Source organism: Mytilus californianus, unplaced genomic scaffold, assembly GCF_021869535.1.
Source record: "Mytilus californianus isolate M0D057914Y unplaced genomic scaffold, xbMytCali1.0.p SCAF_7, whole genome shotgun sequence".
NCBI lineage: Eukaryota > Metazoa > Mollusca > Bivalvia > Mytilida > Mytilidae > Mytilus > Mytilus californianus.
This window is the reverse complement of record NW_026262723.1, coordinates 89,990,251-90,007,925: the sequence shown is the minus strand read 5'-3', so window position 1 is coordinate 90,007,925 and position 17,675 is coordinate 89,990,251. Positions and strand designations below refer to the sequence as shown.

Below are 17,675 nucleotides of genomic sequence, written 5' to 3'. Positions count from 1 at the left end.
CCAATAAACAATGACCACCATCAGGCACCAATAACCAATGACCACTATCAAGCAGCAATAAACAATGACCACCACCAAGCAGCAATAAACAATGACCACCATCAAGTACTAATAAACAATGATTATTATTGATTGAAATGTAGAAAAAACACGTTACATAGATAAATTCATCTTACAACTTTTCTTCAAAGAATATTTATTTCTCACACTCATTATTTTGTGTTGATGATTGCATGATCTTACATAAGTGGATGATAAAAGATCTGTCTTATTCTATGACTGGCGAATTATGTAGATTATAGACATTCTTGATTACAAGTTTGTTTGAATTTTAAGGATTTAAACAGGCTTAGCATAACATCAGTTTCAGATCAGTTTTCAAGGACAACTTGATCAATATTCAAGGACAGCATCTTTTCAAAAGGATGTATACTTAAATTGTTGCTCAAATTTCATGTAACTTTTTATTGTTAGGTTATTCAAGATCTGCAGAGTCAAAGGAATAATCCAATTAACTGATTATGCTTTATGTACCAAATTTTTCAAAACAGCTTTTCAAATTGTGCTGTAAAGAAAGGTTGTTTTGTCAGATATTTTGTAACATTATTATTTGATTTAAATTTGTAAACAGTTTTAGTGTAAACCATTTTAATATTCCAAAATCTAAGTTTAATGATTGAAAAAATTATTAGCAGTCAGGTATTAAATACATGGTTTATCTCTTTACACCGTTTATGCTTATTACAACCATATAGTGTTGTACTCTTTGAAAGATAATTATAAAGGAATAAGAAATCATCTGAGCAAACGTTTCAGACTCAGTCAAATGAATATGATTTTTGATCAACAATTTTGCTAAAACCACTATGTACCTTTTTCTAAAAGATTTTTTTTATATGATTGAGGGCAACACATTTTATTTTCAGTTTTTTCATGATTTTTTATTGCATCACTGAACAACAAAATAATTATTTAAGTGGAAGATATTTATGTAGAAAATTATGGTCATATTTACTCAATAAATTAATAAGATATTGAAATTGTGCAGTTATCCTTCTTTTTTTCTGAAAACTGAAAATAAAATGTTATGCCCTCAATCATAAAAAAAAAAATCTTTTAGAAAAAGGTGCATAGTGGTTTTAGCAAAATTGTTTATCAAAAATCATATTCCTATGAATGAGTCTGAAACGTTTAGATTTTTTTGGGAATTTGGGATGACACCCCCTCTTACGTTTTAAAATAGGGGAATGGATACAGTTATTGTTTGTCCTGTACCTTCAAGATACTGTAATAAAGAAATCTAGAAGTAGGGATTAAATTTAATTCAAACAGTAACTGTATCCATTCCCCTATTTTAAAAAGACTGAAATAAATTGATAGTATAGAAGAAGAAGAAGATGCTTTATTTCCATCAAATGGGCTCACAAGGAGCATAATATAATATCATGATAATATTATTTTTACAAATATAATAAACAATACAGTATACATAGTTACAAACACAAATAAGAAACAACAGTTTTCACATATTCGTACACATATAGGAGTATATATAAAACCTTCGTCTCAGGCACACCTCTAGAAAGTAACAAAAAAGAATTCTGTGAGTAGGCTAAATATATCTAGCTTAACTGCAGGAGGCACCAAGGGACGGTGCTATATGGCATGGTGGGTGCATATTGAAATGTGTATCGGGACATTAACATGATTAATGATATGGTAAGATATTGTAAGAAGTTGCACATAACTGGTATGTCATCCTCGTGCCTGGTGCAGAGGAGTCAGTATTATTTAAAGTGACACAACTGCAAGAGGCACCAAGGGACAATGCTTATTGATATGCCAAAGTGCACATATTACGAAAAGATAAAATATTACCTTTTATAGCGGAACTTAAAAAGTAGAAAATAATGACAGGTCTGTGTCCTTGTTTTTGAGATATAATCAATCAAAAACTATGAAAGTTGACAAGAATTTTATAAGATTTTCAAAAATTGCTTTTTAAACTATATGTAATAAAATTATTAAAAGAAAAGTAGGGGTTAGCATGCAAAATTTTTATTGGGACTTCATGGATAAAACTAGAAGATTTTGAATATCTGACAAAATGTTAAAAACTAGAGTAGCGAACATCCTTAAATCCATATTGTAATTCAACATTTTTGACATAGTATTTCATATATTATGGTTTTCAAGATTGAAAAGGGATGAGATGAAAAATTGCAAAGGCAAGAATTCTTCAGGGATGATGATAATAATTTTTTTATTAATTATAGGCAACTTTTTCTGCAATAATGGCAAATGCATTAGTAACAGATGGAAATGTGATGGGGAGGACGACTGTGGAGATTATTCTGATGAAATAGATTGTGGTAAGTAGGTCACTGTGACCACAGCTAGTATTGTTATAGCAATTAAAGATGTGTCAGTAACAGATGGAAATGTAATGGAGATTATTCTGATGAAATAGATTGTGGAAAGTAGGTCACTGTGACCACAGCTAGTATTGTTATAGCAATAAAAAATGTGTGAGTAACAGATGGAAATGTGATGGGGAGGATGATTGTGGAGATTATTCTGATGAAATAGATTGTAGTAAGTAGGTCACTGTAGCCACAGCTAGTATTGTTATAGCAATAAAAAATGTGTGAGTAACAGATGGAAATGTGATGGGAAGGATGATTGTGGAGATTATTCTGATGAAATAGATTGTAGTAAGTAGGTTAATATGATCTGATCTAGTATTCATGAAGCAATAACAAATGTGTTAGTAATAGAGGCAACTATAAAGATTATTGTGAAGTAAATGGGTCACTAAATATAGGATCCCTACCTTATTGGTAAGTATTGAATTGCATCAATAAAAAACACATCTTTACCTTTATATACATCACAGTCAAAATTCTTCACTTACATTTCCTGTCAACACAGAGGTTGTGAGCTCCAAAACCTGCACTTGGCAGGTGCATTTGACTCCAATCTTAATTGGCTAGGATTGTCAGTTTACCTGCCTAAGGTTGGTGGTCAACTCCAGACACTCCGGCTTCCTCCACTAATAAAAATTTACCGCCATGAAATAGCCAATATTGCTGAAAGTGGAGTTAAACACCAATCAATCAATAAATCACTTACATTACCCTGAACAATGGCAATAAGTTTAGCTACAGTATTTTTTCATTTAGTGAAAGCAATATACAGCAGTACGAAATTGATTCCCATAGGTCATGTAAGTCTTCAACTTGTAAAAGAGGTTACAGCCACTGTTCTATTTTTGAAATTTCATCCATTTAAACTTAATATATTCAATACAAATGATTATACAAACATTTTCTTCACTTACATTATACTTGGACATAATATATGTCAATATATACTATTCCCAGCATTATACCAGGGACATAATATATGTCAGTATATACTATTCCCAGCATTATACCAGGGACATAATATATGTCAGTATATACTATTCCCAGCATTATACCAGGGACATAATATATGTCAGTATACAATTGCCAGCATTATATAAGGGTACAAATGTATTGATAAAAATCGTAAATTATTAAAAAAAAATCAAAATATAATAAATGCTGTTTACTTTATAGGCAATAAGTGTCATACAGTTTTGACTGTACCATCAGGAACAATTAGATCAAGTAACTATCCTAATCCATATACATCTTCATCAGTCTGTCTGTGGACCATCATGGGAAAAGAAGGGACCAATATACTGATTGAGGTAATAAAAAATTCAGTTATTTATTTTACATGCTAATAAAAAATGTCATTTTAAAAATTTGTCGTTCTTAATGCTTTAGTCCAAAAATGGTATTTAATTCGGAGGACTATGTGTATGTTTCTTATTGGATAACATATTTTTGAATAAATAAATCTAACAACTAAAAGTAGACAAACAATAAGACAACTATAACGCATACTGAAATATCAATTCATGCTAATTATAAATCAAAAAAATGTCTGGACCAATATTATTGGGTGAATAAAGAAAATTATAAATGTCTAGACCAATATTATTGGGTGAATAAAGAAAACTATATATGGAACGTTTTCAGGTTGAAGCTTTCAATACTGAGAAGAATGCAGATGTGGTGGACATATTGGTAGGTGGCAAAACAGAAGCTACTGCCACAGCCATAGCTAGATTATCTGGAAGTTTGACAGGAACTCATCGTTACCGTAGTTACAATAATTATCTTATAGTAAGGTTCATTACTGATTCAAGCAATGAGAAGACAGGATTTTCCCTTAAGTATCAAAGCCGTAAGTATTGCTTTATACTGTTGCTATAACTTTTATTAAGTCATTGATATTATGACTTTGGATGGTATGGTCTGTTGATTGTTGGTAAACAAAAAAACAAAAAAACAATTGAGTTTTAACACAGTGTATATCTATTACTTACCTCTTTATGTCTTTGGTCTCGAGTGAATTGTTGTCTCATTGGCAACCATATCTTCTTATTTTTATAAAAAATTATTTTTATAACAGCTTAGCTTAGAACAACACAAATTTCTGAATTTACACACAGGTTATTTACCTGAATAGGTTAAACAACTAATAAACATCACTTTTATTTTAGTTGATGATGGTACTGCTTCGTCATTGCCAATAACAGCAATGGACACTGCCTCAGTGTTAATTCCACCAATGTTTCCAGCAGCTATTGGAACAGCATATTTAGGAAGCCAGGACTATGTGTGGATAATAACAGCTCAGAATACTAAAAAAATAGTGACCATTGAGGTTTGTTGTTATTATAACCCTCCCTACTGGAGCAGCATCAAATAATGATCAGTGTGTCTGTATGTCCATACCTTTGATTGTCCTGTCATTCCTCCCCACAATTGTATATACAACTACTCCTAAACCAGAACTGGATTTCAGCAAAATTTACATAGTGTGCACCTCTATTTCATTTTTGATTCAAGTGATTTTTTTGCTTTGGCATTAGCAATATATTGAATTTGCAAAAATCAACGAAAGAGGTACACATCTTGTTTCAGCAACTCCCAAAAAAAACCCACCAACCTTGTTTCAATGGAACTTTTATTAAATCTTTATCACATAATGCCGTTGTGCATCTTCTCTTCAATTTTATTATTCAAGCATGATTTGGGGTTTTACACAGTAACACATGAACTTTACCACATCTATAAAAATGATGGGTTATAGTTTGAAGAGGAAAGGGAAGGGTGTGTAAGGATACAAATTTGTGAACTTTGTTCATCAATTTTAAATGCCATGGTTCTATGATAAAAAGAGGTGGAACATACCAAGGGAATATTCAAAACTTATATGTAAATGATAAACTGACAACACCATGGCAAGAAAGGCTGTGGTTGAACTCTGCAAGGGTCAGCAGATCCTGCTTCACATGTACGTAGACATAGAGTTTAAAAGAGCTAAAAATTCAAGTCTAGAAAATATTCTCACATGTCAGTTGGTCACTATTTTTTTACTGAAACAACAGATATGATGTAGGAAGCTGGAGAATACAGACATAATGAATCTTCTTTTTTTACATGTAAAGGCACATTCTTTTAAAAGGACCCTTTTGTTACATCATGTGCAACAAAACACCACAGTTTATTCACAAAATTAATTTTTCCAGTAGAAATATATTTTTTTGTCATAATTTTCAGTATTAATGTACTGTAATGTTTGAACTGGATTTGTTATGATATTTTTGTTCACTTTGTTTAAAGATTATCAGTTGATTTGTATATGGGTGATTTTATCAACATACTTGATGTTTTACTTTGTTTAGAGATTATCAGTTGACTTGTATATGGGTGATTTTATCAACATCCATGATGGAGATTCAGCCACAGATCCAATGTTAGCTTCGTTCACCCCAAGTAATAATGACAATACTCCTATGGATCCTACTGCGAATGAACCTCAGACAGGGCCTCGAATAATATCATCAACTGGTAGACAGATGTATATTATATTGAGAACACATATGAGTACATCAGGAATTGGATTTCGTTTTAATTACTGGCAAGGTAAAATGTATTCATACATGAGTTATTTTTTCTAGACAGGTCAACACATTATGAATAAAAAAGTATAAAAAAAAAAATGGAATTTCAAAAAGGGGAAGTCCATAAAAACTGACAAAATCTTATGTTTTCAACCAATGGAATGAGTGAAAAACCTGTCAACACTAAACCCTCTGTAAACAAGAAACTTGATGTCAGGACATTAAATGAATATTCTCCAATTATTGAAACTGTGTCATCAATTTTTTGTCTAATGAAACTATAATGGTCTTTCTTAAGGAAATTTTTTATGGAGGTGTCACTTTACTTCTTTTATTTTCCCCAAAACAATCTAAAATAACTTCACCAGGTATTTTCATCTGTTACATTGAAAATTTCCCTGTGTAAAGAAACGTTTACTGCTGCAACTAAACATGACTATAATGAAATGCTAATTACTGTGGATTCAATATAATTCGATGGATACCAATTTTCGAAAATTTCATGGGTAGAGGTAAATCATTAATTTAAATGTTCAACGAAGTACAAATTTATATAGGCTTGCATGCAGACTTTGGCACCCCAAAGATATCAAATATCAACAAAAACATTTTTTTTTCTCAATCCACAAGATGATATCCACAAAAATAAATGAATCCACAGTAATTCAAACACTACTGATGCCTCTTAACATTTTTAAACTCATAGTGAAGTACTTTTTTAAATGCAAAACTCCCAAGGTGTTATTTATAAAGTTCAGCTCTTGTGTCTTTAGAATGTGTACCTCACTTGATCTTTGTTTTTCAGGTTGTGAGGTAACACTGACATCAGAGACTGGTGAAATTTACTCACCTGGATACAAGAAATCAATTAATTATGCTAATTATCAGACATGTTCCTGGAAAGTAGAAGTACCTAGTGGTAAAGGTGTTACTTTGTTTTTCTCGAGTGGTGCAGTATTAGAAGATAATAAAGATTATTTACAGGTAATTGATTAATGGTATAAAGAATTTGTAAATATGTATTGATTAAAATAGAGAATGGAAAGGGGGAATGTGTTAAAGAGACAACAACCTGACCAAAGAGCAGATAACAGCTTGAGGCCACAAATAGGTCTTCAACGCATCAAGAAAATCTCATACCAGGAGGTGGGCTTCAGCTAGCCATAACAATAATGTATAAGATTTCAGTGAAATGGACACCACACTAAAGGAAACATACAAATGAACCAAAATTTAAAAAAAACACACAAGACTAACAAAGGCTAGAAGTTCCTGATTTGGGACAGGTGCAAAAATGCTGCATTTTTTTTTGGAACAAATGTATAAATGTTTTAAGTCCCTTGCTGTACTGTGAAAAGAAATCCCAATATACTTAAAATTAAGCAGTTGAATTTACAGAAGAACAGTCAGTTAAAAAAATAGCATATAATTGTGTCAACATTTTATTATTGACAATGTTTAGTGTACAGATTGAAGCTTCAATTTTAAATAATATAGGGTGTATCTTTTCCATAGTTGTGGAACATCAAATGATTTTGTAAATCTTTCTGGGGTTTGCACACAATATTGGGATTAAGATAATGAAGACCCATTGATTTTTAAGATTTTTGTATATATTGCTACAGAGTTATTGTATTTTAATGTTAAAAAAACTGCTAACTAACAGGGCTATTACTTTGGTTAAGGAAGCTGGGCAGCTAGCTGTTTTAATGCAGTAGCCTGAAAACTGGCAACCAATCTTTTTTTTAGTCCTTGATTTATTATAAAAAATGTGCTTTATATTGTTTCCATGTGAAAACTTAAAAACAGTTCAACCTATCCTTTTACAAAGTTTGATATGATGTTATTCCAATAACAAAATGGAGGATAAGTCCTATATAGACAATTTCCACTTTTGCTGTTCAGGAGTTATGGTCCTTGATTTATTAAAAAACTATGGTTTATGTCATTTCCATTGGATAACTTGAAAATTTCTTTGAATCATATATTTTGACAATTTATTTTCTACATTTGTCAAGCACAAATATTTTTTTAAAGTAGGTGTTAAAGATTTTTACATGATAAGTTAATAAGCCATATCCTTAGTTTTCCCAGTGATTTCTTCACTTTGCTTTATGATGGTTCAGAATATTGAAATTACCAGCGAAGTAAAACAAGGTATATTTTTTTCTGTTTCAGGTGTACACTGGAAGTACAGATAGTATAGGGACTGCTGTTCACAGTGGGAGTGGTTTTAATACTGCTTCATTTGTTTCCAACCCAACTATTTACTCATCTAACGGAAAAATGTTCTTCAAGCTTACCACAGACTCTGTAGTCAATAAGAAAGGTTTCTATGGTGTTTATAGTGTTGGTAAGTATCAATGATTTATAAGATAGAATTTACCAACCTTTCTGTTTAAGGTTATATATTTAATTTGTATTCAAATATCAATCATTACATTATGATAAATAAAATTCTAGGTCCTGTGGGAAATATTCTCCTAAATCTCCTACCTGTTTCCACTAAATGCATTATAATTTCATTATTTTCAGATTGTCCAGATCCTAATTTTAATAACGACACCACTATTATTGGTCCACTGAGCTGGAGATATCGTGATAGTATAACTGTGTCATGTAAACAAGGATATTCATTTGCCGCCGATATGTTTACACAAAATTCTGTTCAGTTAACATGTCAGTATGGTGGTACATGGAGTCGCACCATTCCCAGGTGTCAGCGTAAGCATTTTATTTTTAATGATAGTGTTAATTTGTGTGATTAGGAAAGGAAAAAGAAAAAAAATGGTAAAAAATCAGAATACAATGTAAGACCATCCTAAAAATAAGAAAAAAACAGAAAAACAAACACACAACACTGTAAAAAATAACTTTGACTTCACTAACAAACCCCATTCAAACGATTACTAAATGTACGTTGACCCATGAATATAATTTTACTGGTACTCTGTTTGTCATGTGATGTTTTCTTATCCAAATCATATTTTAGTTAAACTTGAGTTTTTGACATTATTTTTAGCTATATATTGTGGACTACCACCAGCTGTTACCAATGGATATTACTTTAACTCTACTGGAGTGGTGTATGACGAGGAGGTCCGTTATGAATGTTTTCCAGGATTTAATATGATATCTAATCCAATAGTAACATGTCAATCCTCCAAACAGTGGACAAACCAACCTTCATGTCAAGGTTAAAATTTATTTAAGCTTATTTATATTGGTTTTATTTTGTTTAATTAAATCTGTTAGATCTGTTAAAATGATTGACATATAACTGCTAAATTGAAGCCTTTTGGGTTTTGCTTTTCATTTTTGTTTTTACTAATATTAAACTATGAGATTGTATTGATAGTAAACAAAAACACATTTTTCATATCGCAAAAACACATTTTTCTATTTTTTATCACAAAAACAATTTTTTTCATATTGACTGAATATTGTTGAGACTTGTGAGTATTATCTGAAAAGACAAAACTAATATATAGAATACTCATACCTACTGTAAAGTGAAAAATACTTATGTTATTTTTTAGAAATTTTCTCCAAAACATTTGTCCAAAATATCCCCTCACATAAATTTGATCTATAAGGAAGAAAAGATTCAAGAACAAAAATGTAAATAAAACCTTGCCAACAGGTTTGGCATAAGATATTGTGATAATAAACTGTACAGTACAATGATTACCAGCAATGTTGTTTAGATACCTTCCCTTCACATCTGCAAACACAATAACTTTTTGTGCAAATGAAACAAGTTCTGTGACAAAATGCAAAAAATTCAGAACAATGCTGATAATGTTTAATCTTCAGTACTTGTTAATAAATCTCGTCACTCAGTATAAAAAAACAAGCATTTTTTTCATTTGAACACTGAAAGTGTTAGATATGGGTGAGATATGGTTATGTTTCACAAAATACACAAAACTATACATAAATGATAACTACTCAAAATGCTCACTTTAAAATCAGGAAATGAGAAAAGTCTTTTTGTTTATTTAGGAGCAGTGTGTCCTACAGCATCTAATGTTCAAAATGCTCAGAGGACAATCGTGTCTGGAGACCTAACATCATATGCTTCTATCATACGATACGACTGCCAAGATGGATACGAATTAGTTGGTGAACCCATTTTATTTTGTCAGTCAGATAATCAGTGGTCAGCTAGTTTTCCATCATGTATAAGTAAGTATGTTTCATGCAATCAGGCCATTGGCCAGGATGTCTTTGAGGAGGGTTATTTGGGGGTCATGAAGATCTGACTTTAATAGTCAAAATTCAATCGGCACATCAACAGTCTTTGCTAGTTTATTTTTTTGTTATCAGAGGGGGGTTATCTGAACCCTCCTGGATAAAGTTATGATAAGTGATTATATCTAAACAGATTCAGTAAAACAGTATAAAGATTCTGGGTTGTTGGATATGGAAACCACATTTCAGTGTGAAATCTAGTGACAAAATATTACCTCCCCTGGAAACACTGAAAACTAGATCTTCTCAATGTTTGTCCCATTTTAGCAAGGATGCTATCAATTATGAATTCACGGGAAAACGTTCTGGTAAATAGTAAAATAGAAATAAGTTGAAATAAAAACAAAACTTCCTTTTAATGTTATCATTTTCCTCCTTAAATAGCAAACGACAAGTACAGCAGGCTATAGAAGCTTGATGTAAAATTGGTTTAAAATGTTTCTATTCGAATAAATTCCTGGAGTACCAACTTCAACTTATTTTTCTACGGGCTGTATACCTCTCTGGAACATGCTAATTATCCGTATATATATTCAGCTAGATCAGAGAAAGTTGGGGAAAAAATTCCAAAGGAATTGATAGATATGCAGCAATGATTAGCACTTTTGAAATTAAGTAACTAAGCAAATTCAAAGGGACCCTATCCCGATGCAAACGTTGAATGTAAATAGATCGAGAAGACCACAAATACATGTACAAAAATCAAGACGACCTTTTCTTAAAATTGTATAAAAAATAATAGAATGATACCTACTTTATAAGAATAGTTATCTTTAATTTTTTAACATGCACAGACAGAATTTTAAATTGTTATATTCAGGAAAAGACAAAATTTCTATATTGAATGTTCATGTGACAAGAGCAGACCGGTGTACTCAAAAACTTAGATGTAAAAAATAAGTATATTTTGGGGAATTGTAACATGCTAAGGACTTTGTGGAACACTCCAAAAATTGGTAACCCGAAAGATCTTTAGATTTTGTATGTTCATTTTTTTTTCCAATTTTTTTTATCAATATGCAGCAAAGTTTAGCATTTTTTAGATTTCAGTTTCACAAGCTTCTGATGCAACTATCTCGATAAATACCGAACATAAAACATCATGTATTTGCATATATATTTCTTATAACACAGTTTAACAAATTATTTCTTTAAAATGTACAATTATTATTATTTAGAAATCACTTTTGATCAGAATCGTCACCAGCATTGTTTTATTATTGACTTTCTCGACTCTATCATAAGAAGAGTTAATTTTTTTTTGTTTTCGTTCACTCGATTTCCCACTGATTTATACTGCAACTGTGCTATTTGCACAATCAAATTGCATTGACCGTATATTCAATTGTGTTATACAGTCACTGACCGTATATCCCCTCGTTTATGACATTGATAATAAGTTTCCATAGAGTTTTTTTATGGTGTTTATGAATAATACAGGTTAGAAGAATTTTTACAACCTCCACTTAAATTCAAAATAAATGTTTTTTTTACCCAAAATATTTTATTTGGAACAATTGTAAGTGTGGCAGTATAAAGATAACAACCAATGCATTGTCTCAAAAGTATAGATTATATTTGTACTTGGCTGAAAACAGGATAGAAATGCTGGACAAAGCCTTGCATTTTCTACCTATTTCTAAGCCTTATACAAATAAATTTTATATTTCCAGTTAATGTATAAATACTTTCATCATCAGGACAAAAATTTAAATCTTGACTAGTGTCTGTCTTCATTGCCGGACACATGTATTGATTCATAAAACATGTATTCTGCATAATAATATAATTATACTTGTGAGAGTAAGAAGGGCAAAAGAATGTCCTAGTTCTAATAAATTTCATGTTGCCTTGGAAAATTAAAATTAATCACCAGCTTCCATTTAAAACATCTCTAGAATGTTTATTTTTTATATAATGTATGAATGATGTGTGACATAGAATAATAATCTTACTATCTTATTTACAGAACTACACTGTCCTTTGCCAGAAATCATGAATGGTCAACTTTCACAGTCTACATTTCCACAGTACCAGGAGCAGATTACTGTTACATGTGAACAAGGATACAGTATAAATGGAACATCTACACTTGTTTGTAATGAAAACCAGACATTTGGAGATTTACCAACATGTGACAGTAAGTGACCTCTGACTGTAACTTCATTGATTTGTATTGATTTAATCACACTTTCTCTGAATATATGAAGGAATTATAAACAGTTCATAGAAATGAATAGAAGTAAATATGAATTTTAGCTATGACCATTGTCATTGTTCAAGTTAAATTTATTTTATAGAAATCACAGATTTTGATAAAGTTTAGGTTTTTATACACCCGTTTACCGGAAGTATTATGGTATACTGTTGTCCATCTGTCCGTCCGTCTGTCTGTCCATCTGTTGTCAACATTTCAGACAATAACTCAAAAATGCTTTCACCAATTTTCATGAAACTTTGGCGAATTGTTTATAAATATTCCCATAAGCTCCCTTTCGATTTTTATAAATTTTAGATTTTAAGTTTCCGAGTATTGGGACTTTATTCATAAAAAAAGGGGGGATTTTCCAGTTTTCTTACAATATCTCAAAAATGCTTTGAGCAGTTTTTCATGGAACTTTGTAGGCTTGTTGAAATAAGCTCTCTTTTGTTTTTTATAAATTTCTGATTTGACATTGCATAGCTTTCGAGCTAAAAAGGTGATTGGCATATCATGTGCTCATGGTGCAGCTCTTAAAGCGTTTCATGTATTAGTTTTCCTCCGAAAAATTGAGATATCCTATTAGAATGCCCTTGGTGTCCATGTCTTTTTGCAAATCCAGTTGCATTTTCAAATTGATATTTCAGAAAATGTAGTGAAAATATTCTGTTTATGCATGCAGTCTGATGTTGTATATAATTTTAATTCTAAATATAATATCAAAAAGTTGAAGGATCATGGAAACTTGCATTTAAAAGCACCTTTATTACCCATTTAGCATCATTATTTCGTCACTGACTCATGAAATTTCTGGATAATGTAAAATGAAAATAACGCTGAATAAATTTGTTGCATCAAAAGCGCTTTACTGGATAATCCTTTTAAATAAATACCTGAATATATGAGAAGACCAGCTGTGTGATTGGTAAAAAATAAGGTTAATTAGTGTGGAGGTGAAGTTAATTAACAACCAGCTAAAAATAGGTCAGTTTAATAGACCCATGTTTGGTGCTTTACTTATTTCTTACTTTATTTTCATTCAAGTTTTCCTAAAGGTGTCCCATCACAAATAAAAAATCCTTACATAGGCAACCAATTTTAAAACATTTTCACAGCCCCTTAGATATTTTACCTTAGATAAGTTTTAAGTTTGAATTATACATGTATCAACTTCCTACATGCCAATTTCCAACCAATGTTTAAAGTCTTATAGTGACACATTATGTTTGGGAAGTCACTTACTACTAAAATAATAATAATTTTTATTACACTTCATACTAACAACCTTTCACTAGCTATGAGCTGATCTGTTTTACCAAGTTGATCAGTTTATATACTGCAGCTGTGCTATTTGCGCAGTCAAATTGCATTGACCGTATAATCATTTGTGATATACAGTCACTGACTGTATATCGCCTTGTTTATGACGTTAACAATGCGTTTCCATAGAGTTTTATTTAGGACGTAGTTAAAAGTACAGGTTCACAGACTTCTTACGTCATTCTCTCCAAATTAAAAAATAATGGTTTTTACCGTAAATATTCCTTCAGGAACAGTTGTAGGAGTTGCAGTATATAAAGAATAACCATACACTTCGGCTGTTGTCTGCTCTTTGGTCGGGTTGTTGTCTCTTTGACATATTCCCCATTTCCATTCTCAATTTTATTGTCTCGAAATATAAATTTAATTTGTACTCGGCTCAAAACAGGATAGAATTGATAGGCAAAGCTTCGCTTTCTACCTGTTTATAAGCCTTGTATTTATATTTCAAGACAATGTATGGTTATTCTATATGTAGAGATATATTCCAAATGCAATTCTGGGAATACATCTTAAAAATTGGTATTGTGAAAGGGCAAGGCATTTAGGATGATTCAGTAATAGGCAACTGTTTTTTTTTCTCTTACAGATATTGATGAGTGTAATGGATCACCATGTGCTCAGAATTGCCATGACAACATCGGGAGTTATACATGCTCATGTAATTCTGGCTATTTCCTAAATCCAGATAAAAGAACTTGTGGAGGTAGGTTTTATTTATACTCCAGATCTTGTGTTGCTATACTTGTGTTTTCTATATAGTAAAGAAATATTATCTGCAGTAAATCAAAAAGACTTAGTTGAAAGATAGAAAAAATACAATGAAATCTTTAGAAGTTTTTTTTTTCAGTGAGTGAACTATCTTTTCATTACTTTAGTGAAAGAAAATGACAGAAAATGTTATAAAAGTATTCTAGAATAAAAAAAAGTACTAAATGCATTTATATCCTTTGATACAGTGTAAAGTTGGATTAAACAATCAAGTTGTTTTATGGATCTCATTGGATTTTACAGTGTTTGACTTGATTTATTTTTAGATGTGTTGGAATGTGACATGGCAAACCGTGGAGGATGTGATCATTCATGTACTGATGTACAAGGAGGGTACATGTGTAGCTGTAATACAGGTTATGAACTCTTTACTAAAGATGGCACTGCAAACTTTACCCTTCATTTCCCAGAGAATGGTGAACTAGAGGGTGATGTGAAATACTTGAATCATACGTGTGTCCGTAAGTTTATAAAAGTGTCATCTGTTCAAAGTTTCCTGTTATTTTTATTCTAAGATAAAATAATTTAGTCAAGTGTAATGTCTTTTAAAATATATTGTTTGTATGGTTTAGTTTAACCCATAAGTTATAAGTTCAAGTTTTCACAATTTTTCATATAAATAAGTTATTAGGAAGTTTTTAAAAAGTGCCTCTACTGTGTCAGTAATATGACAGTTCATTTCTTCTTTTGATACCTTAGTGATACCTACATTGTCAGTGTATTTGGACTTCAAAAATGTACAGGAGCCTGTAACTCAGTGGTTGTCGTTGGTATATGTCTGTCATATTTGTTTTTCCTTTTCTCGTTTGAATTGTTCCTCATTTTACATATCGGATCTTATATATCTGACTGTACCGTAAGAGTTTTTCTCATTGTTGAAGGCCATACAGTGACCTATAAGTGCTTTTAATGTTAGGTATTTGAAGACTGACGGAAAGTTGTCTTATTGGTAATCATACCATATCTCCTTATTTTTAGCTCACTTGGACGAAAGGCTAAGTGTGATTTTCTCATCGCTTGGCTTCAGTCCTCCATAGTTGTCGTCCATCGTCGTCATTGTTGTCTGTTAACTTTTTTTAAAATCTTCTTTTCTGAAAGTACTGGGCTAAATTTGACCAAACCTGGCCACAATCATTATTGGGGTATCTAGTTTAAAAAATATGTCCAATGACCTTGCCTGTCAACCAAGATAACAGACATGGCTAAAAATAAAACATAGGGGTAAAATGCAAGTTTTGTCTGTCATCTTGAAAACCCCTATGAATAAAAAAAAATATGACGGGGCAGAAATTTTGAGAATGTTAGGATCTACCTGCTGTACATTTACGTCAAAACTAGTAGTACTGTCAGAAGACTTCTTATAGGAGTTATAGCCCTTAAAATGTCAAATCTGTTGGTATTAAAAAAACGTCAAAATTTTATGGCTTTCAAAGTGATGACGTTATGCTTTTATCAACATTTCATAATGGTTTTTTTCACCTAGAACACCACTTTAAATTACCCTATTACTATTTTACATTCTTGAAATGGAAATTAATGTATCAACACTATATCATTTTTTGAAGAGTAATCTATGGATTTGAAATTGGAGATTTGATGGTTTTAAGACAAAATTAAGAAGGTTTTTGCTGATTTTATGTGCTTTCTATATAAATGTTCAACTATTTGGAAAAAAATTTTTTTAGTAAAAATATCAGAAAATAAAAGAGATTAATTCATTATTTTTCTATTTTCAGTCAAACTTGTATGTAAAATTTTTGTCAAAATCTGTGAAATAGCCAATTTACTGTACCTTGACCTTAAGTCTGTCTATGTCTTGAATCATTATAATCATTGAAGCTAGATTTAATGTCAAATTTTCTGCTCATTTTTTGGTTGTTGTGATTAGCAAAAAACAATTATTCCTTAAGTTTTAATGTATAAGATGTAGATAAATTGTATCAATTTTTTTCAGCTCGACTTTGTCCAGATCCTCCCTCCATAGACAATGGCATGCTTTTGACACATCGACAAGATCATCACTTTGGTGATACTGTAGAATATTCCTGTAACCTGGGTTACAACACAAACAATGATAAATTGTTTACATGTGGCAGTAATGGACAGTGGTCACCCACAGTTTTTCCAACATGTCAAGGTCAGTTATCCCTTAGTTTACCTTATTTTCCATACTATATACAGAATTTACTTGAATTATTTCAGGTGTAAAAAAAATTATTAAATAGGAACAGTTGATTAAAAAATTTCACAGACAAGTGTTTAGACATGCTGTAAATATCTGTTTGACAGTTCTCTTGTAACGGTGTACTCACTTTATATTTAAAACACAATCAACTCTGTCATGCTGTAAAATAAGTTTTTAGTCTAATTCAGTAATTTTCATATGGTTATAGTATTATGATTTCTATGTTAGCAGAGGGTGATCTAATGAATTGACATTTCTCACATTGTCACATGTTTATAAAAAATGCAGAAGAAAAGTTTGTAGGATAAAGATAGAGTTGAAATATTAAAGACCAAACATCATCAGAGAATGGTTATAATTTTCAAAGTTTTGAGAGTTTTAAACATTACTTTAAAATTTGAAGTGTGCACTTCATAATCTAGAATATGGTTTCTTTATGATATATGGTCACCAATGTTATTTTTACCTCATCACTACTAGAAAAGAGAATGGATAAGGGGAATGTGTCAAAAAGACAAAAACCCGACCAAAGAGCAGAAAAAAGCCCAAGGCCACCAATGGGTTGTCAATGCAGCTAGAAAATCCTGCACCCAGAAGGGGACTTCATCTGGCCCCTAAGGAATGATGTATACTAGTTCAGCTAAATGGACGTCACACTTTATACCTTTCATATTGTGGGCCAAAAAAAATGCATATAGGCTTAACGCTCAGGAGATTAAATGATTGATGATCGTTTGATCATTGGTGCACTTTCAGCACTTTTGGCTATATCAAAGCAATCAGTTTTCTTTGGTAGAGGAAGCCTGAGTACCCGGAGAGAACCACAACCTTTGGCAGGTAAAATGAAATCCCAGTCAATTAAGATTGGGGTTGAATGCACTTGCCACATGCATGGTTTTGAAATCACAACCTCAGTGTTGACAGGCTAGTGATACAGTAGA

The 17,675-nt window shown here is 31.4% G+C and overlaps 1 protein-coding gene across 2 annotated transcripts in view; it reads left to right on the top strand.

The window, feature by feature from the left end:
- LOC127708635 (uncharacterized) overlaps nt 1–17,675 on the top strand; it is a 140,297-nt gene that overhangs the window by 23,173 nt on the left and 99,449 nt on the right. For both annotated transcript variants that reach the window (XM_052213668.1, XM_052213667.1), the window contains exons 6-19: nt 2,277–2,372; nt 3,603–3,736; nt 4,071–4,278; nt 4,598–4,761; nt 5,786–6,026; nt 6,810–6,988; nt 8,183–8,357; nt 8,540–8,728; nt 9,027–9,200; nt 10,010–10,192; nt 12,228–12,398; nt 14,368–14,484; nt 14,816–15,010; nt 16,504–16,686. In XM_052213668.1, the coding sequence (XP_052069628.1) occupies nt 2,277–2,372; nt 3,603–3,736; nt 4,071–4,278; nt 4,598–4,761; nt 5,786–6,026; nt 6,810–6,988; nt 8,183–8,357; nt 8,540–8,728; nt 9,027–9,200; nt 10,010–10,192; nt 12,228–12,398; nt 14,368–14,484; nt 14,816–15,010; nt 16,504–16,686 (2,409 nt within the window). The remainder of the gene's footprint in view (nt 1–2,276; nt 2,373–3,602; nt 3,737–4,070; nt 4,279–4,597; nt 4,762–5,785; nt 6,027–6,809; nt 6,989–8,182; nt 8,358–8,539; nt 8,729–9,026; nt 9,201–10,009; nt 10,193–12,227; nt 12,399–14,367; nt 14,485–14,815; nt 15,011–16,503; nt 16,687–17,675) is intronic.